This window comes from Salvelinus namaycush, chromosome 17 (genome assembly GCF_016432855.1).
Source record: "Salvelinus namaycush isolate Seneca chromosome 17, SaNama_1.0, whole genome shotgun sequence".
Lineage (NCBI taxonomy): Eukaryota > Metazoa > Chordata > Actinopteri > Salmoniformes > Salmonidae > Salvelinus > Salvelinus namaycush.
This window is the reverse complement of record NC_052323.1, coordinates 4847098-4874789: the sequence shown is the minus strand read 5'-3', so window position 1 is coordinate 4874789 and position 27692 is coordinate 4847098. Positions and strand designations below refer to the sequence as shown.

At 39.5% G+C, this 27692-nt stretch overlaps 1 protein-coding gene across 1 annotated transcript in view; it reads left to right on the top strand.

Annotated features, from left to right (window-relative positions):
* LOC120061870 (relaxin receptor 1-like) overlaps positions 1-16616 on the top strand; it is a 128271-nt gene extending 111655 nt beyond the window's left edge. The window contains exons 12-18 of the mRNA XM_039011650.1: positions 377-448; positions 631-702; positions 4687-4758; positions 6508-6737; positions 13807-14217; positions 15514-15732; positions 16312-16616. Of these exons, the coding sequence (XP_038867578.1) occupies positions 377-448; positions 631-702; positions 4687-4758; positions 6508-6737; positions 13807-14217; positions 15514-15732; positions 16312-16616 (1381 nt within the window). The remainder of the gene's footprint in view (positions 1-376; positions 449-630; positions 703-4686; positions 4759-6507; positions 6738-13806; positions 14218-15513; positions 15733-16311) is intronic.
* The last annotated feature ends 11076 nt before the right edge of the window (positions 16617-27692 follow it).

Below are 27692 nucleotides of genomic sequence, written 5' to 3'. Positions count from 1 at the left end.
TTGCATCATGACTGAAACAGCAGGGACCGGAGAAATTTATGTTCATCACTCACCATGTTAGGTCATCAGATGCTCCAAAAAACATGTCTAGCTAGCTACGTTTGTCGTTAGACCTGCGTTTACAATGTATCCACTTTTGGTTTGTGTAGTTGTTGGTCCAGCTTTCTGTAACTTTGTAGCAAGTATGGTCTGCATGTGTCGGTTTATATTGCGTCATGATTGCAAGGTGTCCCGATATATTTTCCAACTGTTCCGTTATCTGGTTTTAATGCTCATTCTAGAATGCCCTTCTGGCCAGTCATAAATGAGTATTCAACAATGCTGTGGTATATTGGTTCTTGTAGTTTGTTTCCAGTAAATAGCTTTGTCTCCACAGAGATCTGTCCAGCAACAGACTCGTGGCAATCCCTCCCAATCTCTTTGTTCATCTGGGAGATTTACTACAGCTGTGAGTTAGAGCCACACTCGGATCTATGCACAAACATTCTTTGAATATTTTATGTTTTTGTTGCTCTAACGTTGAAAGACATTGTTATACGGCTATGGTGCTATAGTTATCGTTGAATATTATGTCTTATAATTGATGCTGTTACTGGAGCTCTGATGTCAATACTTTTACATGTTTTTTAGGAACATCTCGTGTAACCCTATCGTGGATCTCCAAGTTGACCACTTTGATAATTTGCATAAATTGAAATCATTGTAAGTAGCCATGGTTTGTTTTACTGCTCACTTTGTGCATGCATGTTACGCTTGAAAGGGAAAAGCAACAGTAGGGTAGTTTGTTTAACATTTATGAATCATTACTCCCACGTGTTAATGTTAGTAAGCTAGTTATTCACACATTTATAAAACACTTTTAAAGTATGTAATAATAAATTGAGATCATTCATAGTGCCTGGACTGGATTTCTAATAAGCTAACAAATGAAAATGTTTTAAGATTTTCTTACCAAGGATCATATTGTTAATTTTAGGACCCCTGTAGGTATAAAATATATATATATACAAAAATATGTATTTGATGAAACATTAAATTTGGCCTTACTGCTATTAGCCCATAAACACACATTGAATAATATACAGTCGAAGTCAGAAGTTTACATACACTTAGGTTGGAGTCATTACAACTCGTTTTTCAACCACTCCACAAATGTCTTGTTAACAAACTATAGTTTTGGTAAGTCGGTTAGGACATCTACTTTGTGCATGACACAAGTAATTTTTTCAACAATTGTTTACAGACAGATTAATTCACTGCATCACAATTCCAGTGGGTCAGAAGTTTATATTCACTAAGTTGACTGTGCCTTTTAATCAGCTTGGAAAATTCCAGAAAATTATGTCATGGCTTTAGAAGCTTCTGATAGGCTAATTGACATAATTTGAGTCAATTGGAGGTGTACCTGTGGATGTATTTCAAGGCCTACCTTCAAACTCAGTGCCTCTTTGCTTGACATCATGGGAAAATCAAAAGAAATCAGCCAAGGCCTCTGATTTCTTTTTTTAGACCTCCACAAGTCTGGTTCATCCTTGGGAGCAGTTTCCAAACGCCTGAAGGTACCATGTTCATCTGTACAAACAATAGTACGCAAGTAAACACCACGGGACCACGCAGCTTTCATACCGCTCAGGAAGGAGATGCGTTCTGTCTCCTAGAGATGAACGTACTTTGGTGCGAAAAGTGCAAATCAACAACAGCAAAGGACCTTGTGAAGATGCTGGAGGAAACAGATACAAAAGTATCTATATCCACAGTAAAACGAGTCCTATATCGATATAACCTGAAAGGCCGCTCAGCAAGGAAGAAGCCACTGCTCCAAAACAACCATAAAAAAAGCCAGAATACGGTTTGCAACTGCACATGGGGACAAAGATCATACTTTTTGGAGAAATGTCCTCTGGTCTGATGAAACAAAAATAGAACTGTTTGGCCATAATGACCATCGCTATGTTTGGAGGAAAAAGGGGGAGGCTTGCAAACCAAAGAACACCATCCCAACCGTGAAGCACGGGGGTGGCAGCATCATGTTGTGAGGGTGCTTTGCTGCAGGAGGTTCTGGTGCACTTCACAAAATAGACGACATCATGAGGTAGGAAAATTATGTGGATATATTGAAGCAACATCTCAAGACATCAGTCAGAAAGTTAAAGCTTGGTCGCAAATGGGTCTTCCAAATGGACAATGACCCCAAGCATACTTCCAAAGTTGTGGCAAAATGTCTTAAGGACAACAAAGTCAAGGTATTGGAGTGACCCTCACAAAGCCCTGACCTCAATCCCATAGAACATTTGTCGGCAGAACTGAAAAAGCGTGTGGGAGCAAGGAGGCCTACAAACCTGGCTCAGTTACACCAGCTCTGTCAGGAGGATTGGGCCAACATTCACCCAACTTATTGTGGGAAGCTTGTGAAAGGCTACCCGAAACGTTTGACCCAAGTTCAACAATTTAAAGGCAATACTACCAAATACTAATTGAGTGTATGTAAACTTCTGACCTACTGGGAATGTGATGAAAGAAATAAAAGCTGAAATAAATCATTCTCTCTACTATTATTCTGATATTTCACATTCTTAAAATAAAGTGGTGATCCTAACTGACCTAAGACAGGGAATTTTTACAAGGATTAAATGTCAGGAATTGTGAAAAACTGAGTTTAAATGTATTGGGCTAAGGTGTTTGTAAACTTCCAACTTCAACTGTATATACAAAAGTATGTAGACTTCTGCCCTGCTAGAGCTGCCCCGATCAACTGTAAGTGCTGTTACTGTGAAGTGGAAACGTCTACGTCAACAACGGCTTAGTCGTGAAGTGGTAGGCAACACAAGCTCACAGAACGGGACTACAGAGTGCTGAAGCTTGTAAGCTCGTAAAAAAACGTCTGTCCTCGGTTGCAACACTCACTATCGAGAGTTCCAAACTGCATCTGGAAGCAACGTCAGCACAAGAACTGTTCATTGGGAGCTTCATGAAATTGGTTTCTATGGCCGAGCAGCCGCACACAAGCCTAAGATCACCATGTGCAATGCTAAGCGACGGCTGGAGTGGAGTAAAGCTCACCACCATTGGACTCTGGAGCAGTGGAAACGCATTCTCTGGAGTGATGAATCACGCTTCACCATCTGGCAGTCCGATGGACGAATCTGGGTTTGGTGGATGCCAGGAGAATGCTACCATACCAAAAGCATAGTGCTAACTGTAAAGTTTGGTGAAGGAGGAACAATGGTCTGGGGCTGTTTTTTATGTTTCGGGCTAGGCCCCTTTGTTCCATTGAAGGGAACTTTGTGGGAACAGTTTTGGGAAGGCATGACACGTGCACCAAGCTAGGTCCACAAGAATTGGTTGGTCGAGATCGGTGTGGAAGAACTTGACTGGCCTGCACATAGCCCTGACTTCAACCCCATCGAACACCTTTGGGATGAATTGGAACGCTGACTGCGAGCCAGGCCTAATCGCCCAAAATCCGTGCCCGACATCAATAATGCTCGTTGCTGAATGGAAGCAAGTCCCCGCAGCAATGTTCCAACATCTAGTGGAAAGCTTTCCCAGAAGAGTGGAGGCAGTTATAGCAGCAAAAGGGGGACCAACTCCATATTAATGCCCATGATTTTGGAATGAGATGTTTGACGAGCAGGTGTCCACATACTTTTGGTGATGTAGTGTGTTTTTTTTCCTTACCTCTTAAGCAGTCTATGGACTGCTCTAAACCATGAAATGGCAATGCTCCTCAGTGGCCGACAACTATACTTAAAGCCAGTCAGAGAGCATGAACATCCAAGTGGGGGAGCTGACAGGAGCGACAACAAAAAGGGGAAAATATGTTGTGCAAGCAAGCAAATAATAAATAAATATACAATTATATAGGATTATGAAGAGTGAATTAAATTGTTCCTTTGTCTGGCTAGTATCAACAAGGGTTTTCTACAACAATAGCGACATTATCACAGCTAGCTAGTTAGCTAACATTGGATACCTACAAATCAAAATTCACAGGGACTAGCATTGCCAAACTAAACTTAAAAATGCAATTCTACTAATGTTAGCACTTCACTCAGCATAGTCACACATCATACTATTACAATAAAATGCTCAATATATTTTCTTAACTTTTACTGCAGTGGGCTAAATCAGGATCACACAGTTTCTTGGTAGTTTTAAACAAAAGTATGGTTATGGACTTAAATAAAGACACCTGTACCATGTCAGATATAGAGTTGAAATTGCATCCCAATATAAGTTGTGTAGAGTTAGTACATCTTCTCTATACATTCATTTCTGTGGCCCTTTCAGACTTACGAGAAACCCATGATCTATTCCATGCAATTTCATATAGCTTGCATCATGCCCAGACCAAAAGGCACGTGACATTCCAATGTGCACCCTTTTATCATACAATACAATTATGTGGCTACATAACATGCAATGTGTTTTATGTGTTATCCTATTGGAACAGAGTGCACTCACTGGCCCACACATGAGGAATTCCCTAATTCACACATATCAGGAAAGAAAACAAATAGCATTTTAGGTCGTACATCAAAGCTTTCCCCCCAAAAAAACGTATAAAAGGCCAACAATTTTGGGGAAAGAGTGTTGCAAAGAGGGTCTCTGAAATTCAAATATTTTGTTTAGTTTGTTTTTCTATGTGAGCTCCTAAGGGGAACAACTTTTGTTTGTGTTTTTTAGGAGCATAGAGGGAATCGAGATTGGGAACATACAACGAAGGATGTTTGAACCACTCAAACAATTGACCCACATGTGAGTAGTTTGTTCATTTTGTTTTATCAAATTAATTTGATGATCAAACCCAAAATTACACTTTGAATAAAATCCTTTGCACATTTTTATCTGGCAAAAAATGAAGCTTAGCCTATGTCTTAATTAAAGAGGCAGTGTTGTATTTTGAGACAAGCTTGAATATGTAACTAAGCCAATAGGAAAGGGGTAGCCTACATTGTCTAATTCTCTGTATGGCAATAATCATTTATTTTATAAAGTGGTTTCTTGCATCATACAATACAATTTAGTGATCTATTTGACCTATGATTTTACAGAAAATCATTAATTCATGTCAACCCCTTCATAATGTAGAAACTTTAAAAGTCTCAAGCAATGTAGGCCTGCATTGAACACCACATATACAGTAGGATACTGTAGGCCCTAGAAATCAAAAGCTATTCCCATGTGAAAATGTTATGGGATTTGCTCCATTGGTTTTGTTGGTAGGCCTACATTATGCTCAAATAGCTACCCGAGTGGCGCAGCAGTCTAAGGCACTGCATCTCAGTGCTTGAGGCGTCATTACAGACACGCTGGTTTGAATCCAGGCTGTATCACAACCGGCCGTGAATTGGAGTCCCATAGGGCGGTGCACAATTGGCCCAGTGTCGTCCGGGTTTGGCCGGTGTAGGCCATCATTGTAAATAAGAATTTCTTCTTAACTGATTTTCCTAGTTAAATAAAAATAAAAAATATAATAATTGGCTACTGTCTAAAACTGTAAACGCACACCGGAAGTTGCACAAAATTCTCACAATGTTCAAGTTTCCACTCACAATACCTACAATTTGCTGACCAATAAGATAGTTCAGATCACAGTGTCTGCACAGTGTCCTTGCGCCACAGTCTGTAAAAAGAAGCCTCAAACGCACAGCAGTTGATAATGTGAGATTTCCTTTTTTTTTTTTTTAAACATGACTAGAGAGACTCAATGAATACAGCAAAGAGCTGCTGTTTATATGAGTAAGTTCATGTTTAAGTTGTTATTCAGAACTGTCAACAGTTTTATAAGCCATAAAATGTGTTACCAGCACTGCAGCTGTAATGAATGAGTAGCCTTTAGCAAACTATTTCGATAAACTTACATTATTATTTGAGGCTTGTGTCTTTTTTAATATCGAGGAATATTTCACTTTTTCTGGTCATAGGAATAACACCATGAATTGATGTATGAGGCAGAAATAAGGCACTGCGACTTAAGATTCACCGTCAGCTGGAAGACTGTGTCCCCTTTTCACAGTGCAGGGACGGTGAGTTGGGTGAGCAGGAGCCTCACTGCTGCTCCCTCCCCTCAGACTGACCATCAGATGCAGGCCAACAGTCCAGTAAAAAAAGCAAATAATTATGCTCACAGCTGTGCCTCACAAGTAATACAACAAATTATATATTACCAGTGTGATCAAATAGGCTACCTACAATTTTGAAATATCATTTCAAAATGGTCTGAGAACAACATTGGCAGGGCAATTCAAGTTTAGCCAATATGCAGTGCTAATGTATTGGGCCTATAACCTACTGGACAAACCTCATTGTTAGAGAACTGTTTTGAACTGGTTAATGTTGCATAGGCTTAAGTTTTCTTAACAGTAGATCTCGGCTTGCATTTTGACTCAAAGTGAACTTGACTCAGAAAAGGTTGGTGACCACTGGCCTAGAGGCTAGGGATGTTATCTGGAGTCTCCTGCTTTCATCCTGGTAATTGATTTCCCTCCTCCTCTTTGTGTTTAGTTACTTTAAGAAGTTCCAGTACTGTGGCTACGCCCCTCACGTGCGCAGCTGCAAGCCCAACACGGACGGCATCTCATCCTTCGAGGACCTCCTGGCCAACATCGTCCTGAGGGTTTTCGTCTGGGTGGTGTCGGCCACCACGTGCTTCGGCAACATCTTCGTCATCTGCATGCGCTCCTACATCCGATCAGAGAACAAGCTCCATGCCATGTGTATCATCTCCCTATGTTGTAAGAGAGACACCTTTCATATCAATTCAACTCAGGTCCCAATTCAATTGATTTAGGGCTTGCCCCAATTATTCGACTGGTTGACTGTTTGGTCGATAGGCTGTTGGTCGATCAAATTTTTTTTGTCAAGCAGTAGCAAATAAATAAATAAACAAATATAGTACCAGTCAAACGATTGGACACACCAACTCGTTCCAAGTTTTTTCTTTATTTTTGATTATTTTCTACATTGTAGAATTATAGTGAAGACCTCAAAACTAAGAAATAACACATATGCAATCATGTAGTAACCAAAAAGTGTTAACAAATCAAAATATATTTTATATTTGAGATTCTTCAAAGTAGCCACCCATTGCCTTAACGACAGCTTTGCACACTTTTGACGTTCTCTCAACCAGCTTCATGAGGTAGTCACCTGGAATGCATTTCAATTAACAGGTGTGCCTTGTTAAAAGTTAATTTGCTTCAAAGAAACCACTACTAAAGGACACAAATAAAAATAAGAGACTTTCTTGGGCCAAGAAACACAAGCAATGGACATTAGACTGGTGGAAATCCAAATTTGAGATTTTTGGGTTCCAACCACCGTGTCTTTGTGAGACGCAGAGTAGGTGAACGGATGATCTCTGCATGTGTGGTTCCCACCGTGAAGCATGGAGGAGGAGGTATGATGGTGCTCTGCTGGTGACACTGTCAGTGATTTATTTAGAATTCAAGGGACACTTAACCAGCATGGCGACCACAGCATTCTGCAGCGATACGCCATCCAATCTGGTTTAAGCTTAGTGGGAATATAATTTGTTTTTCAACAGGACAATGACCCAAAACATACCTCCAGGCTGTGTAGGGGCTATTTGACCAAGGAGAGTGATGGAGTGCTGCATCAGATGACCTGGCATCCACAATCACCTGACCTTAACCCAATTGAGATGGTTTGGGCTGAGTTGGACCACAGAGTGAAGACAAAACAGCCAGCAAGTGCTCAGCATGTGTGGGAACTCCTTCAAGACTGTTGGAAAAGCATTTCTCATGAAGCTGGTTGAGAGAATGCAAAGAGTGTGCAAAGCTGTCATCAAGGCAAAGGGTGGCTACTTTGAAGACTCTCAAATATAAAATATATTTTGATTTGTTTAACACTTTTTTGGTTACTACATGATTCCATAGTTTTGATGTCTTCACTATTATTCTACAATGTAGAAAAACCATGAAATGAGTAGGTGTGTTCAAACTTTTGACTGGTACTGTATATACAAAAGTATGTGGACAGCCCTTCAAATTAGTGGATTCGGCTATTTCAGCCACACCTGTTACTGACAGGTGTATAAAATCGAAAATATAAAATAATGTTTCAAGTTTGTTGCACACAGGCCATGCGTAGCCAAAGTGATTTATAGGATTTTTTTCATATCAGGATATTTTCTACCTGCAGGCTACATTTTTTTTTAGTTGTTGGCTTTATGAGGCTATTTTTACATAGTTGGATATGGCAATAGAAGTGACCTTTTTAGGTTTGTATCATTTTCATTTAGATTTGGATCAAATTTTAATTAACCACATGACAATGATTTTGAGATAGGAAGACGTTATTAGAAATGAAATAGTTTCACGAAAATGTGCATATGAAAACCATAACTGGCACGCAGATCAGTAGAAATGGTAAGATAAATTGGCATTCCACATAAGAAAGTTAGCTGACTCCTCGTGTAGCCTATTACTGGCAACTTCAGGAGAGTAACTGCAGAATCTGTGAAAGCCAGTAGGAGCAGGTGGATGATGGTCGGGACAGGTTAATATTTTTGCTCTTCTGGTTATCTCGATCTCTGGCTCCCTTTTGAGTCATGTGTGTCTTATTTCATTAAACAGTGAGCTTAAAGCATCAGCCAAGCTTAATGCATATATAGTTGATTTTCTTAAAACACATACAGTGCATTCGGAAAGTACTCAGACCCCTTAACTTTTACCACTTTGTTACGTTACAGCCTTATTCTAAAATGTATAATGTTTATTTTTTCCCTCATCAATCTACAAACAATACCCCATAATGACAAAGCAAAAACAGGTTTTTAGAAATATTTGCTAAATTTATTAAAAATAAAAAAACAAATACCTTATTTACATAAGTATTCAGACTCTCTGCCATGAGCCTTGAAATTGAGCTCAGGTGCATCCTGTTTCAATTGATCATTCTTGAGATGTTTCTACAACTTGATTGGAGTTCACCTGTGCTAAATTCAATTGATTGGACATCATTTGGAAAGGCACACACACCTGTCTTGATAAGGTCCCACAATTGACAGTGCATGTCAGAGCAAAAACCAGGCAATGAGGTCGAAGGAATTGTCCGTAGAGCTCCGAGATAGGATTGTGTCGAGGCACAGATCTGGGGAATGGTACCAAAAAATGTCTGCAGCATTGAAAAAAGGTGCTTCCAAGAACACAGTGGCCTACAACATTCTTAAATGAAAGTGGTTTGGAACCACTAAGACTCTTCCTAGAGCTGAGCAATCAGGGGAGAAGGGCTTTGGTCAGGGAAGTGACCAAGAACCCAATGGTCTCTCTGACAAAGCTCCAGAGTTCCTCTGTGGAGATAGATGGGAGAACCTTCCAGAAGGACATCCATATCTGCAGCACTCCACCAATCAGGCCTTTATGGTAGAGTGGCCAGAAGGAAGCCACTTCTCAGTAAAAAAGCACATGACAGCCCACTTGGAGTTTGCCAAAAGGCACCGAAAGGACTCAGACCATGAGAAACAAGATTCTCTGGTCTGATGAAACCAGAGAAAAACCAAGTCTGATGAAACCTCTTTGGCCTGAATACCAAGTCTCACATCTGGAGGAAACCTGGCACCATCCCTACGGTGAAGCATGGTGGTATCGGCATCATGCTGTGGGGATGTTTGTCAGCAACAGGGACTGGGAGACTAGTCAGGATCGAGGTAAAGATGAACGGAGCAAAGTACAGAGAGATCCTTGATGAAAACCTGCTCCAGTGTGTTCAGGACCCAACACTGGGGTGAAGGTTTACCTTCCAACATGACAACAACCCTAAGCACACAGCCAAGACAATGCAAGAGTGGCTTCAGGACAAGTCTCCAAATGTCTTTGAGTGGCCCAGCCAGAGCCCAGACTTGAACCTGATCGAACATCTCTGGAAAGACCTGAAAATAGCTGTGCAGCGATGCTCCCCATGCAACCTGACAGCTTGAGAGAATCTGAAGAGAAGAATTGGGAGAAACTCCCCAAATACAGGTTTACCAAGCTTGTAGCGTCATACACAAGAAGACTCAAGGCTGTAATCACTGCCAAAAGGTGCTTCAACAAAGTACTGAGTAAAGGGTCTGAATGCTTATGTAAATGTTATATTTCCAATTTTTTTTAAATACATTTGCAAACATTTCTAAAAACTTTGTCATTATGGGGTATTGTGTGTCGATTGATGATAAAAAAAATATTTCATCAATTTTATAATAAGGCTGTAACGTAACAAAAGGGGAAAAGGTCAAGGGGTCTGAATACTTTCCGAATGCACTGTAGGTCGTGTCTGTATAGGGAAAAAATACAAGTTTAAAACTTTCGACCAATCGATTGGTCAAAAGAATAGACAACTTTCGGTCAACCAATCATTTTTTTAGTCGGGGACAGCCCTTATTGATTTCAAATAAAGAAAAACCACACTGAAGCTTCAACGCATTATTGTAAGGGAAGGTGAGGATTTGTGTCAATATCCAGTGACAATGTCTGTGAGAGGGACAATGTTCTGGGTGTGTTGATTAAGACGTGGTGAACACCTCTTAGTGAACCCTCACTGCAGGTTTCTTCTATCAGCAAACAAATGAATTGGGGTCTTTAGCTTTGATGTGCAGGCTTAGCTTTTGAACTGTCGACATTCACAGTGGCCACCACTAAACCATTGATACATAGTGTCACGTTCGTTGATGGAAAAATCAGACCAAAGTGCAGCGTGGTAAGCGTACATCATTTTATTTGATGAACACGAAAAAAACTATAAACTACAACCGAACGTGACGCTACATGCAGTGCAGAACGCAACTACACACAAACAAGATCCCACAAACTAAAGATGGAAAAAAGGCTGCCTATGTATGATCCCCAATCAGAGACAACGATAGACAGCTGCCTCTGATTGGGAACCATACCTGGCCAACAAAGAAATAGAAAAACTAGAATGCCCACCCAAATCACACCCTGACCTAACCAAATAGAGAAATAAAAATGCTCTCTAAGGTCAGGGCGTGACACATAGTATATTTATTTCTTACTACCGTGGGAGTCGGAGAGAGAGCTACATTATCTGGCTACATAACATGTCTGTGTGCCTTTGCTACAAGCCAGGCCCACCTTTCTGCTCTATTAAACTAGCTATGTCACAGATACGGTGATGCAGGGAATGAGATAGACATGTTAATGGCTTACTTCCTTGGAAGTCAGCAGGATAGCGATATTTCTCAAATTTTCCCTGTATCTGTACCCTGCAATGTAAGACACACCTTTCTGTTCAATTTAACTAAGCTTTGATACACAGTATGCAAGGCTTGAGGTAATATTAAAGCTGATCTACCCACCAAGCCTCCCCCCACCCAAAAAAAAGCCTTGAGGTATACAGTATATTGAGAGCTTGGGACTATAAGGATCTATCTGCAAAAAGATGAATTGGCTTTAAAGTTCCGAACCCTCATTGGTTTGAATGATGTCAGCAATTTTTATCTTGTACTCTTTTGAACTTAACAACATTAATTGGAGTATTAATAGTACTATATAGGTAGAGAACATTGAACAGAACAAGGATGTCAATAATTAACCTTTGGGAAAAATGCAGATAGAACCCTATAGTCCCAAGCTCTTGATGTATTTAGGACTTATCCTTGTGAAGATCAGAATGTGTTTGGCATACCCCCCACCATCCTTTACACTTTAATGTTGGCATGTGTCAGATGAAAAATGCTTTTTTGATTTGCACATTTGGTACCTTTCTACATCAAAGGAAGTACAATGACACGGTCTAGAGCTATGTTATAGAATGAGATACTGAGTCATGTGAGAGACAGAGAGCCTAGTGCCATACAGAGGAAATGTGAGCGGTAAATATGTTGTCTGTTTTGGCATCACCATGACTGCAGTCAAACACCAGCCAGATTAATGTGTTCTACTAAAATGTCATATGTATTCAATTTAAGTGACATCTCTGTTTGATTTCCTTGTGCAAATATATCATCTCTAAGTTGATTGATGGCTTACTGAAAAAGGGGACATCTCAGCGGAGTCAAACAGACTTCAAAGTTTGGCTAAAGCTTACTTGCAAATATGGAGGTTTAAGATAAAGTTAATATATTACCAGAAAAGTGTCATTGCTGCTCATAACATCAGTTATATTCAGTGCATAATTTGTAACTCAGGGAACAAAAAGTGAGCATGAGAGGGAGGTGACAGGAACGCATGAGAAAAAAGTGGCATAGAGCAGTAGATGAGTAGAGGCACTTACAGAAGTTGCACACAAGGAATATGTTTAGTATCCTAGGGTCCAGGAAATATTGGGCCTTTTATAAACACCTTTCATGCAATTCCACATCATTTTACATAACTGGGGACTTTGGCAAAACCTTTTTTAATATCGCACAAATGATCGAAATTGGCAGGTTACTTTGACACTGACAAACTGAGAATATGAGATCAATAAAAACGACATTGTCTTGAATCCATCAATGGCCTAGTCTAGGTGTGTGGAGACAAATATTGTAGGCTACAATATGAGGAGGAAATGATGGTCCTAAAAAACCCAATGATGTGCAGCTCACTCGCTGGTGATGGCTGATGCGCTCGTGCCAAAAGCATATCTCTCTTGTTTTTAGTAGAACAATATTTTGGTAGCCTACAGCAGGAGCCATTTGCTATCCAACCTGTGTTTTCCAATTTAGTTTTTTCACTGACATATTTGCCACGCATTCTCGACTGTAGGCTGTTCATTGTTATTTGTCTACAATCCACAGCTAAGCTATTTAAAAAAAGAAGCTATTGATCCTCTGTGGCTAAATTATAGGCATTCTCATGGTGAAGTAGTCAATTCTGAATGATTGAATTTATTTCTGAACAGACAGCAGAACTTTGGCAAATGTATTTAAATCTATCAGTGGCGCTGCAGTTCCTTCAGAATCCTTTGTGCGATTCTATAAGGAAATAAATTATATAGTGCAACGCTGGAGAGATGAGTTGCAGGTTCATGTCTATCAGCGCAGATAGATCATATGAAGTGAATCTCATTCTAGTTATGTAAGAGATACTGGTGCGCTTCTCACACAGCCATGGCCACGCGTTGGTCTCAAACATAGGTTACAATGTTGCGCAAACCCTAAACCCGGGCAGGCCCAACCCAAATCAACCCTTAGTATATTAGGCCTGGGCTGAAAATCTACTTTTTCACATTGTTTTTTTGTGGGGCAAGATAATTAATGAAGAGGCAACTCGAATGAACTTTGATAGTTTTGTTAGAATTTTTACATTGCAAAAGGTGAAAATTATTTTTCATGGCACGAGATGTACCGGATCTGGTCAAATAGGTTCCGGAACAAAACAGTCCAAAATGGAGAGGTGCCAGATCCTGTTCTGGCAGGATGCGGCTCAAATTAAGCACTGGTTATATTACAAAGTTTGTACATGACAATGTTATTAACCCTGAATGGATTGTTCACTCTGAAATCAATTTGTCCTTCAAATTTACACCTCAGAAGTGTTGAAGTTGAGCTGTACTTATTCCACTTGTAGATGCTCTGAAGGCCTACTACTGAGACTAAAAGCTTGGCCCATTACATTACTGAAGTTTGCATTGCTCCAAGTCTACAGTTTCTCTTTGCTGCACTTTATGACTCTCAAATGAATGTAGAATTAATTGACTATGGAGTAAGTCCATAGTAACCAAGGAGTTAGATTGAAAAGAAATGAGCGTTAACTGATGTATGACGTTTCACTGTAAAAAGTTGAGCAGATAGTATTAATGCACATACTGAGTTCAATTTGGTAATAGTAATTACTCTAGCAACTCACTTCCACCACCCAGGTGCCGACGGACTGATGGGCGTTTACCTCTTCATGATTGGTGCCTACGACCTCAAGTTCCGCGGTGAGTACAACCGCCACGCCCAGGCCTGGATGGACAGCGTCCAGTGTCAGGTGATCGGCTCCCTCGCCATGCTCTCCACCGAGGTCTCCGTCCTCCTTCTCACCTACCTTACCCTGGAGAAGTACATCTGTATCGTCTACCCCTTCCGGTATTTAACCCCTGGCTGCCGGCGCACTGTCTCGATCCTTCTGAGCATCTGGTTTATTGGCTTCATCATCGCCTTCCTCCCCCTGGTATTCAAAGGATTGTTCAGGAACTTCTATGGTACCAACGGCGTGTGTTTTCCGTTACACTCAGAGCAGCCTGAGACAACGGGGGCGCAGGTGTACTCCATCGTCATCTTCCTGGGTGGGTGTCTTATCTAATTCAAGGTCAAATGAGTCTATTTCCAATGTCATTCTGAAATGACAATTGTTCCAATGGCTCTCTGCTGCTTTTATTAGATGTAGCCTACATTTTTTTTTAGATGTAGCCTACATTTTATGCCAGTAGCCGGAGGGTTTCTGCCTGGTTCAACTCCCAAGCCTGGCAACTGAACAGACAACAAGAAGGCTGCTGTTGTCAGAATCCGAACTACCGTATAAACTGAGTGTACAAAACATTAGGAACACCTTCCTTATATTGAGTTGCACTGCCTTTTGCCCCCAGAACAGCCTCAATTTGTCGGAGCATGGACTACAAGGTGTCAAAAGCATTTCACAGGGATGGTGGCCCATGTAGACTCCAATGCGTCCCACAGTTGTGTCAAGTTGGCTGGATGTCCTTTGGGTGGTAGACAATTCTTGAAACACACAGGAAACTGTTGAGCGTGAAAAACCCAGCAGCTTTGTAGTTCTTCACACACTCAAACCCATGCGCCTGGCACCTACTACCCCGAGGAAGCTGGTGTGAGGAGCTATAGAGGACTGGCTCATTCTAATGGCTGGAATGAAATCAATGGAACTGAGTCAAACGTGGTTTCCATACGTTTGATACCGTTCCATTAATTCCATTCCAGCCATTACAATGAGCCGGTCCTCCTATAGCTCCTCCCATCAGCCTCCTCTGCTACTACTATACCCCGTTCAAAGGCACTTCAATCTTTTGTCTTGCCCATTCAACCTCTGAATGGCACACATACACAATCCATGTCTCAATTGTCTCAAGGCTTAAAAATCTTTCTTTAACCTGTCTCTTCCCCTTCTATATGGATTGAAGTGGATTTAACGGGTGACATAAATAAGGGAGCATAGCTTTCACCTGGATTCACCTGGTCTGTCTGTCATGAAGGAGCAGGTGTTCCTAATGTTTTGTACACTCAGTGTATACTTCCATTGTACCTTTGAGCAATTTGCTTCAGGGTTACTACACTGTAGGTGGTAGTGTTCCACTATCAGCCTTTCAATGAGGGGTTGGTGGAGAAAACAATTTTCCATGATCTATCTTGTTACAAAGGAAGTACCACATTAGGCCCCTAAAACAAATGCATTGCTTGTCTCATTAAATATGCCACACTGGCTTTTATCCCATGTGTGTAAAACTGCAGTAATTACTTGAATTGTGTTGTAAAAGCAATTTCATGTTTTACTTTGTATGATAATGGACCTACCATTATCTACAATTGAATAAATTCCAAGGAGCTGATTAATTTATTTTCCTCAACAGGCCTGAACCTGGTTGCGTTCCTTATAATCGTACTGTCCTACGGGAGTATGTTCTACAACATCCAGAGGACAGGGACACAGACAACAAAATATAGTAACCACATCAAAAAGGAGGTGACCATAGCCAAGAGGTTCTTTTCCATCGTCATCACCGACTCTCTTTGCTGGATACCCATATTTGTCCTCAAGATTCTATCACTGTTGCAGGTGGAAATTCCAGGTAGGAGTTTCAGTACTGTCATAATCTGACAATTTTTATAATTTCATACATTTTATTTGGAAACCCAGACAGGCTCAATTTGTAGCTACTATGCAGTGCCATCTTACATCAACATATAATCATTTCAATTAGTCTCTTTTACAGATATTATATTTGCATCATTCAGATTAGTTCCATAATCAAACTATTTTCTGGTTGGAAATTGAATAGCAAACTTCCAGGCGGATGGGTGTTTGCATGTTTACAAATGGACCAGCATCACAGAACATCCTCCATCCATCATCTTCTCTTTCAGCCCACCAACCCACCTCACCCCTACTTCCTATGTATGTACTGTATACAGGAATGGAACTTTTGAGCACTAGCCCACCGGGCCTGGGTAACATTAGGGTACACATTTGTTGCCATGCAATATTTGAAAAGACACCATTTCACTGGCCTGACAGGCTAGTTCTAGCTTAATTTCCATCGCTGCCTGTATGTTATGCATATTGTCTAAAGGGAGAATGGGATTACAAAAAACACATTTGCGTTGCTCATGTAGTAAATGGACAATAATGTAATCTTCTTCCCGAATAGGAACCATCAGCTCATGGGTGGTGATCTTCATTCTGCCCATCAACAGCGCCCTCAACCCCATCCTGTACACCCTGACCACACGGCCATTCAAAGAGACCATCCTCCAGGTGTGGGCCAACTACAGGCAGAGGAGACCTCTGATGAGCAACCACACAGCCCACCAACCCTCATTCACGTTGCAGGAGATGTGGCCTCTCCAAGAAAACAGCCAGACCCTGACTTCGCCTGGCGACTACCTGGCGAATCCCTCAAAAATATCCTGCACGTCTCAGCTACTGCCCGTGGAAAGAACAAACGGTGTATAATGCCCTTCGGTTTCAACAATTCATGTGGGTTCATGTGAATGGTACGTTTACAGCATGTTGACGGTTGTAGAGTCGATTAACATTTTGCACTGTGATTTGTACAGACAAAGGATCTCATTGTACACGTTGGACTATGTGCAATTCTACTCTGCTGACGCTTAGACTTTGGCTTTGTGAATGGCTTCAGTTTGATGTGATTATTAACATACTTATTCCTAAAAACATAAATCACACCCGTGAGCATTCATTTCTGTATAGTAGATTGCTCCTGATGTACTGGAGCCTACAGACTGTGTACAGTATTGTAGAGAATAAAGCAATCACTGTCATTCTCTGTTCTGGACTGGGATTGGTCATGTACAGTCCAGTCAAAAGTTTGGACACCTACTCATTCAAGGGTTTTTTATTATTTTTTAAAATGTTCTACATTGTGGAATAATAGTGAAGACATCAAAACTATGAAATAACACATATGGAATCATGTAGTATCAAAAAAAGTGTTAAATCAAAATATATTTTAGATTCTTCAAAGTAGCCACACTTTGCCTTGATGACAGCTTTGCACACTCTGGCTTCCACACATAGCCTACAAGCCATTTTAAAATTAGTAATAAATCCATGTAATATAGCCTACACCTTCACAAAAAAACTATTTATGTATGTATTTTAGACTGGTCTAAAGAAACATGATATGAAGACAATCTTGTCTTTTTCAGAAGAAAATAATAGCATACTTTGAGTTGTCCTGATGTGGCTATGGCTGTGGGCTACACTAGTTAATTTAGCAAACTATAGTATGAAGAACACAACTGAATAAAATATAAATATTTTCTCCAAATGATGTGAGGAGTGAGCACATGCGGCTATTCTGTGTTGAGCGGTTAACGAAGAAATAAGTACTCCTATATGTTTAATTTAGAGTTATTACTGTAACTTTAGTTGTTCGGCTTTAGTTGTTTAGTGGCTTTAGTTGTTAATACATTGTAAGGCCACATGATGAAAGTCACTTGAAAGGCATGAGCTCTGCTTTGTTTTTACGCAGGCTGTACACAAGCCAATGGTCTCTCATTCACAATTTGACAAGCACTTGATAATGCCTCGAATTTCACAGCGGCATCCCCTTTGTGGCCGTATGCACCCTAAAAAAAATCTATATCCTTTGTGGCCCGGAGTGTTGTGTTATGCCCTTCTCCCCTGAGTGTACACGGCTCTCCGTCACGTGATCGGGTCTTTCTCACAGGCTACAAGTTAAGACACACACATCGGGGACGCAACAACTTATCCAATTCCAAGGTGCATATTGAAGATATTGGATGTCCACATTTACTTTGTCAGCCAACAAGATGAGTAGGCCTAACGAACAGCAAAAGCACTAGCGTATGTCAATCTACTATCCCCCATAGTACAAAAGTTGACCTATTCCATTGTGTGCAAGAAATAAATATTCCAAACAGTCTGGGACAGTTGTGGGATGTGATAGATCCCAAATTAATACAACCACTAGCATCAAAAAACCTTTTTTATGCAATGTGGCTGACGCAACAGATTAGAACGTTTAGCTTAAAATGTTGATCAACTATTAGGCTATTTCTTCACATTATAAGCGCAGCAATGAACACATAAGCGTGAATGTTCCACTAGCGGAAAACACCGTTATCAAAAGTGACTGCAAATGCAATTATGCATGTAATGCTTTCATTATAAAAGGTGAATTTCTATGGTGAAAATGTTCTTCCCTAAACTTGAAACTCACCCACTGCTTATATAAGCTAGTTAGGCTCTACACCCCTTGTAATCGGATTAACTTCTCTAGGATAGGTGGGACGGTAGCGTCCCACTTGGCCAAAATCCAGAAAAAATGTAGCGTGCCAAATTCAAATATATTACTATAAAAATCAATCTTTCATGAAATCACACATGAAAGACACCAAATTAAAGCTACACATGTTGTGAATCCAGCCAACATGTCTGATTTCAAAAAGGATTTACGGGGAAAGCACACAAAACAATTATGTTAGCTCAGTACATAGCCACAGAAAAACAGCCATTTTCCCAGCAAAAGATAGTAACAAAAACCAGAAAGAGATAAAATTAATCACTAACCTTTGAACATCTTCATCAGATGACACTCATATGACATCATGTTACACAATACATTTATGTTTTGTTCGATAATGTTCATATTTATATCCACAAATCTCGGTTTACATATGCCTCCAAAATATCCGGAGTAATTACAGAGAGCCACGTCAAATAACAGAAATACTCATCATAAACTTTGATGAAAGATACATGTTTTACATAGAATTAAAGATACACTTGTTCCTAATGCAACCGCTGTGTCAGATTTTTTTTTAAATTTACGTAAAAAGCACACCATGCAATAATCTGAGACGGCGCTCAGATAGTAACAACATTTCTCCGCCATGTTGGAGTCAACAGAAATACGAAATTACATCATAAATATTCCCTTACCTTTGATTATCTTCATCAGAATGCAGTGCCAGGAATCCTAGTTCCACAATAAATCGTTGTTTTGTTCGATAATGTCCATTACTTAACTTATGTCCAATTAGCTAATTTTGCTAGCATGTGTAGTACACGTGTCCAAACGTTCGCGCAGATGCAGGCAAACGTCGGACGAAAACTTCCAAAATGTTATATTCCAGGTCGAATAAACTGGTCAAACTTAGTAGAGAATCAATCTTCAGGATGTTGTTATCATTTATATCCAATAAGGTTCCAACCGGAGAATTATTTTCAGTCTCTATAAGTAATGGAACGCAAGACGATATAATGAGGAAAGCGCGTGACCAAGAACTGGCAACCTGCCAGACCACTGACTCATTCCCCTCCCGTCCGGTCCCACAACACAGCATAAGCTTCATTCCACGTTCTACTGACTGTTGACATCTAGTGGAAGGCGTATGAAGTGCAAACAGATCCATATATTACAGGGAATTGAATAGGCGATGACTTTAACAACGACCACTCTCTGAATTTTCACTTCCTGTTTGGATTTTTCCATATGAGTTCTGTTATACTCACAGACATCATTCAAACAGTTTTAGAAACTTCAGAGTGTTTTATATCCAATAGTAATAATAATATGCATATATTAGCATGTGGGACAGAGTAGGAGGCAGTTCACTATGGGCACGAAATTCATCCAAAAGTGAAAATGCTGCCCCCTATAACCAAAGAAGTTAATGTGCTTAATTTTAAGAAGTTATTTGACCACTATAGTTGGGATACAAACCTTATCAAAACATATAGGCCTATGGGCTAGGCTACATGAGGTGTGCGACTATGATTAGAAAAAGTCGCAAAAAAAGGCTGTTTCTTTTGCTGGTCATCATTCACAAGTGATAACATATCATTCACAAGTGACAGGCTAATATTGTCACCCATCAGACTATACTTGATTTAATATTGTCTTTACATATACTAAATAATATGTGAAACATTTGCTTTGATTTAGAATGGACCATCATCATGCACCTGTATCAAAACAGGCAGCGGGAAAGAATACATGTCATCTATGCACTTAAATAGCGAATGGAGGACGCTTTTCCTCGTGGTTTATTTTCATGCCAGTCAGGTAGGTTATACTCCGGTTGTAAATATAGTATTAGGAAAGTTGAGAAGTAAATATAGTAAGTCTATAGAAAGCTGAAGGGATCCTCTTTTAATTAGTGGCCTTCACTTGGTTTTCTCCTGCAATTGCATAGCCTATAGAAATGTTGCGCAACATGAGCTCATGGGCTTTCATGTAGTGTTTGATTAGATTTTTTTTAGAATAAATTTGCATTGATGTCAGAGTGATTAGAGAGAGACAATAGAATGTGGAGTACTAGGCAGTTAGCAAGTTTGGTAGGCTACTAATGACCAGCAGCAGCATCAGAGCTTGGAGAAGCCTAATTACCGTGACTAAAACGGTCATGTGGAATTTGACTGCCTTCATGACTCGTGGCGGTAATACGGTCACCGCAACAGCCCTAGGTTCACCTTCCAACTATTTTATCCATTTTAGAATAAGGCTGTAATGTCAAAAAATTTGGAAAAAGTCAAGGGGTCTGAATACTTTCCGAATGCACTGTAATGATGAAATCATCTATGAGAGGAGTGAAGGATTCATCTTTCTCATTTTAAGGTACAGGCTATGCAGACTGCAGAGGTTCTGACCATCTTTGATGACCACGCAAGAAATGACAGGATGTTCAAAGGTCTCAATTTACAGTTGCTGATAACAGTGCTACTGTGTCATTCATTCTTTGTAAGGAAGGATGAGCTATCGTAATATTTTCACTGTCTCCCACACTTTACAATATGTGTGTTATCATTCGATATTTTATTTGTAGTAATATGTAATAAAATCAACTGATGCCAGAGTTGAGTGGTCTTCAAATATTTTTGATGTATTGATTTTTAAACTTTTCTTTGTTACTCTTTGGTGCTATTTTCACAAGTACAGTACCAGTCAAAAGTTTGGAAACCTACTCATTCAAGTGTTTTTTTTTTTAAGTTACATTTTCTACATTGTAGAAAAATAGTGAAGACAAAAACTAAGAAATAACACGGACAATAATTCCAATAACATGGAATCATGTAGTAAGCATAAAAGTGTTAAACAAATAAATATATATTTTATATTCTTCAAAGTAGCCACCTTTTGCCTTGATGACAGCTTTGTACACTCTTGGCATTCTCTCAACCAGCTTCACCTGGAATGCTTTTCCAACAGTTCTGAACGAGTTCCCACATATGCGGAGCACTAGTTGGCTGCTTTTCCTTCACTCTGCAGTCCAACTCATCCCAAACCATCTCAATTGGGTTGAGGTCAGGGGATTGTGGATGCCAGGTCATCTGATGCAGCACTCCATCACTCTCCTTGGTCAAATAGCCTAAACACAGCCTGGAGGTGTGTTGGGTCATTGTTCTGTTGAAAAACAAATGATAATCCCACTAAGCGCAAACCAGATTGGATGGCGTATCGCTGCAGAATGCTGTGGTAGCCATGTTGGTTAAGTCTGTCTTGAATTTTAAATAAATCACAGACAGTATGACCAGCAAAGCACCATCACAACTCCTTCTCCATGCTTCACGTTTGGAACCACACATGCAGAGATCCGTTCACCTACTCTGCGTCTCACAAAGACACGGCATTTGGAACCAAAAATCTAAAATCTGGACTCATCAGACCAAAGGACATATTTACAATGGTCTAATGTCCATTGCTCGTGTTTCTTTGCCCAAGCAAGTCTAATTCTTATTGGTGTCCTTTAGTAGTGGTTTATTTGCAGCAATTCGACCATGAAGGCCTGATTCACACAGTCTCCTCTGAACAGTTGATGTTGAGATGTGTCTGTTACTTGAACTCTGTGAAGCATTTATTTGGGCTGCAATTTCTGAGGCTGGTAACTGTGAACTTATCCTCTGCAGCATAGGTAACTCCTGGTCTTCTTTTCCTGTGGCGGTCCTCATGAGAGCCAGTTTCATCATAGCGCTTGATGGTTTTTGCAATTGCACTTGAAGAAACTTTCGAAGTTCTTGACATTTTCCAGATTGACTGACCTTCATGTCTTATTAAATCAATGTTCTCATGGTATTTCACAGTAAACTTATATGAGCCAAAGGTCGTGTGGTGAAAGATGTCTCCAAACAAATAAATGCACAATAAAAGGTTTTTAATGTAAGACTTGCTGCGTTACGTGTTACCAGTTTGAAGTTTTGTACTAAGAGTTTCAAAAACTCACCACATACAGTACCAGTCAAAGTTTGGACACACCTACTCATTCCAGGGTTTTTCTTTTTTTACTATTTTCTACATTGTAGAATAATAGTGAAGACATCAAAACTATGAAATAACACATGGAATCATGTAGTCACCAAAAAGTTGTTAAAAGAAACCAAAATATATTTGAGATTCTTCAAAGTAGCCACCCTTTTTCTTGATGACAGCTTTGCACACGCTTGGCATTCTCTCAACCAGCTTCATGAGGTAGTCACCTGGAATGCATTTCAAGTAACAGGTGTGCCTTGTTAAAAGGTAATTTGTGGAATTTCTTTCCTTCTTAATGTGTTTGAGCCAATCAGTTGTGCTGTGACAAGGTAGGGGTGGTATACAGAAGATAGCCCTATTTGGTAAAATACCAATTGCATATTATGGCAAGAACAACTCAAATAAGCAAAGAGAAACAAAAGTTCATCATTACAAATGTCCTTTACGGGATCGGTGTCCCTATACCGGAATGGTTGAGCTAATGTGCGCTAATGTGATTAGCATGACGTTGTAAGTAACAATAACATTTCCCAGGACATTGACATTGACATTGTCTCATATGGGCAGAAAGCTCACATTTTTCTTAATCTAACTGTACTGTCCAATTTACAGTAGCTATTACAGTGAAAAAATATCATGCTATTGTTTGAGGAGAGAGCACAACACATTTATCACGGCAACTGGTTTGGTACATTCACCTCTGAAGGTAAATCATGTACTTACATTCACTAATCTTGCTCTGATTTGTCATCCTGAGGGTCCCAGGGATAAAATGTAGCATAGTTTTGTTTGATAAAATCTATTTTTAGATTCAAATGTAGGTACTGGGTTCTACAGTTTGAACTCCTGCTGTTTCTGTCTCCACACCCACCCGGCCATCTAGATCTGTGAAAATTAGTGTATAAGCTAATGATCCATCATGTATGACATTTCTGGGAGTGTGTAAACTAAAAAATGTATTACCATATCATTTGTGTATGTTATGTACTTGAAAATGTATCAACTGACCAATTCGTGCACATTTGGGCAGACTTGATAATAAATATTGTTCAGTATTGCAATGCTTCACTGGATCAATCTGAAACTTTGCACACACACTAATGCCATCTAGTGGCCAAAATCTCTAAATTACGCCTAAACTGCAATATTATGTTATGGCCTTTCTCTTGCATTTCAAAGATGAAAAAACTGTTTTTTTGTTCATTATCTTATACCAGATCTAATTTGTTATGTTGTCCTACATTAATTTCACATTTCCACAAACTTTAAAGTGTTTCCTTTCAAATGGTATCGAGAATATGCATATCCTTGCTTCAGGTCCTGAGCTACAGGCAGTTAGATTTGGGTATGTCATTTTAGGTGAAAATTGGGGGGGAAAAAAGGTCAGATCCTTAAGAGGTTATTAACCCTTTGACACGTACGATCACGTATTTCTGATCATTGTTGAGTGGTCCCTGCAGCATACAATCTCAAATATGTGATTGGAACAGTAGCAACCGAACGTATGATGCAACAAACACGTCTATACAGCATTGTTGTCTGAACAGCATCTAAATATTTTTGTACTGATGGAAAATAAAGGTCTTAAACTTTATTCCTCAATTGTAAAAGATAAATGCTAACTTCATCATCCAAGCATCACATGGAACACATCCACAGTCAAACTCATTCCATAAACCAGTCTAAATAACAGGTTGCGCTGACAAAAATCAAACATCAACATAAGTTAGCGACCTAACAGCCAGACTAGTTTACAACGTACCACATCTCTGGTGAGCATGAGAAACTAATGTAATGTTGTTTAGAAAATAAATGCGTGTCAGCTAAGCTAACAGCAACTAAATAGTTTATGGTGGCAGCCATGTTTGTTTATGCTTGACCTCCCGAAAACTCCCTAATCCCAGAATGCCATTCTCTATAAGACACAAATAAACAAAGTCAAAGATGGCTGCGCTCATTGCCTGAAAAATATATACTTAGTTTAGCCAATTTTCAGCATATTACAAATCGCTGATGTACTTGTTACAGTGTATACAAGAACCGGAGCACATGACTTGACAAGTCGTTTACCGTTTATGACAAATCCCAAAGAAAAAAATAATCACCTCACAGATCACACCAAATACAAGCCTACTGCCTAACCTAACTGTAGTGTTAAAGCTAAACATGGATGAAACCATTTTAGGGGGGTTCATTTCATTTGTGGGGGGTTTAAGTCCATTGGGGGTAGAAATGGGGGACGGTATTGTGGGGTGATATGATGCAGGAAATATTACTATTTATTTTATTTAACTAGACAAGTCAGTTAAGTACAAATTCTTATTTATAATGATGGCCTACCTATGATGGGGGATTTATCAATAAATGGGGGACAAACACAAGAGAAGTTTATACGCTAAATAAAATCTTTTTTAACTGGAAAGGGAGGGTCTGAGCTGGCAACCCTGAGATACCAAAGTTACAATCTGATGTCGGGTTCAAGGCAACTGGGAACTTGGGGGGGAACTATCTCCGAATGGGAAAAATAGTATTGAACGCTCATCCAACTTGGAAGCCTCTTTCTAGACCTCAGAATTTGAAAGCACCATAAGTCAGTCGAGCGAACTCTCTTGTTATAACATCTTTGGTCTGACAGACGCTTACGTGACAACCAGAATGCATTGTATGATGTCAACAAACATGGCGCCACACATAGCTTAGCATTAGCTCATAGTAATCAGTACAACATTCAAAAAAGTATTTTACACACATGTGTATCCATTACAATCTATGCAAGAATCGGAATGCATGATTTGTCACCAGAACTTTAAAACATGAATAAAACCGTAAATACATTATGATCCATACATACATACGGTGTGCTACAGCAGAAACGATATACAGAAAATAAGCCCCTTACTTTGACTGGACATGTGTGCGTTCCTAAGTCCAATTTGTAAGGAAAACAACTATGAAGGCAATGCGGGCGCCAGTCAGAAAATGTGCCGGTGGGAAACGTTTGTGCAAGGACTGTTCTGACTAGATATGCGCAATGTCTTCATACTTGATCTCGGAAAACACTAGGGAAGTGCTTGGGCTCTTGTTGAAGAGAGAAGTTTGTCCAGCTCAGTAAAGCCTCAAATATAAAATTGTCCGCAACAGTGAAATGGGCTTCTTCATGTGACATAACAAGGAGGCAGAACACACCTCAATTCAAACTGTTGTTAGAAAATAAAACCCTCTAGAAAATAATTTGAAATCGAAACAGCCTATAGATAATTAGCAGGCAGCGTGCCTTGGTTTGAGGGCAGCGCAGGTAACTGTCCTGTTGCGTAACAATCACATTTTGGAATAGTGAGATCATTCTGACACCACGCGCATGAAAAAAACTCACATACGGGCGGCAGTTAGAGATATTTGGGTTAATTACAAAACACAACATAATGATATCTTCTCAATTTAGTTGTTTTAACAACCAGTTAATCCAATAGCAAAAAATGCAAGATACATGTTTCAAAATTGACATTTGAATGTAATATGCTACAGTACTGTAAATGACAGTACATTAAACTGTTTTCACATTAGGCAATACACTTGCACTACACGTCAAAATTGACCCATAAAAATGTGAAAATCCCATGTGTAATCAAAGTTGTGATCATTGAAGACATCTTTCATAATCATTGATGCAAAAAATAAATGTATTGTTCAAATATGACATCATAGGTGTACTGTAATCAAATGAAACAAATGACAAAACTGTCTTGAGCATTCGGCCGTAGGTTGTTCATACACCTGGGGGAAACCTTTTGGCATGATGCATCCAAGCCTGAAAGGTCTGGATTGATGTCATTGCATGCCTCATCCAAGGCCTTGAGGAGGGTGGTACGCTCAAGGGGGTGGCGATCATACACCTTCCACCTGTATTGTAATCATGTATTGTAGTGGTCCTGTGTGGCTCAATTAGTAAGAGCATGGTCAGAATTACCACTCTGGGGTCCTATACAAAAATATGTGGACTCCCTGTTGTCACTTTGGATAAAAACACCTGTTACGTAAATGCCATATATTACAGTACGATATTGGCCAACAATTTTTGTAAAGATTTACATAGCATCAAGCTTGGAAATAAAAAACTATGCATGATTTGTTTGCTTTCTAGATGTAACGTGAGCATTTTAATATTTTATATCATTCTTGTTATATTATCCTTTTCAATTGGTATATAAAAAAAAGCTTCTAGATGAGTAAAAACATTGAAACTTGCATTATGCGTCAATACATAAAATACTGTACATGGCTCTGGGTCAATTGAGTACCACAATATGAGTAATAGTCATAAGACCTAGCAGTAAAACCCGGAAATGGTTCCAATCGTTTTTCCACCATTCATTTTTCCGTAGGGGATTTTAGAACTACTTCATATATGGTCTGTTTGTGTAGGCTTTCCTTGGCATGACGTTTTGATAACCGCGCAAATCTCTCTTGGACAAGGTAACTTTTATCAATATATTCGCCTGTACCCACCAAAAATGAAATTAGCTGCCAATGTGGCTATCATACAGAACTACACATCCTGTCACAAGCTTTGATGTCATTCTTCAAGACGCATGGTAGGAAAAACCTCAACATTTCTCCATTTGACCGTTTTCTGATCTCTGTAAGCGAGAGAAGTCGCTGGAGCTGTGTGATAAGGTAAGTAAGCCCTGTTTGCTAGCTTCTAATGTTACCGGCCTCAGACTGACTTTGAAGGTGGCCTCTGAAGTGATTTTTGGCACTTTCTTTATTCTCTAATATGCTTTTTTTAAGTTAAATTCTCTAATTTCAAATATTTGGTTATCAATTAATTTAAATTGATTGACAGTGGTGTAATGTACTTAAGTAGTACTTTGAAGTATTTTTACTTAAGTCGTTTGTTGGGGTATCTTTACATTTTTGAAAACTTACTTCCCTACATTCCTAAAGAAAACACTTATCAAGAGATCATCTAAGGTCATCCCTACTGCCTCTGATCTGGCGGACTCACTAAACACATGCTTTGTTTGTAAATTATGTCCGAGTTTCCCCCGGCTATCTGTAAATACATTTTTTTTTTTTTATTAACTATGAAAATGGTGCCGCCTGGTTTGCTTTATAACATTTTAAATGATTTATACTTTTACTTTTACTTTTGATACTTAAGTATATTTTAGCAATTACATTTACTTTTGATACTTAAGTATATTTAAAACCAAATACTTCAACTCATGTATTCTTTTAATGGGTGACTTTTACTTGAGTCATTTTCTATTAAGGTATCTTTACTTTTACTCAAG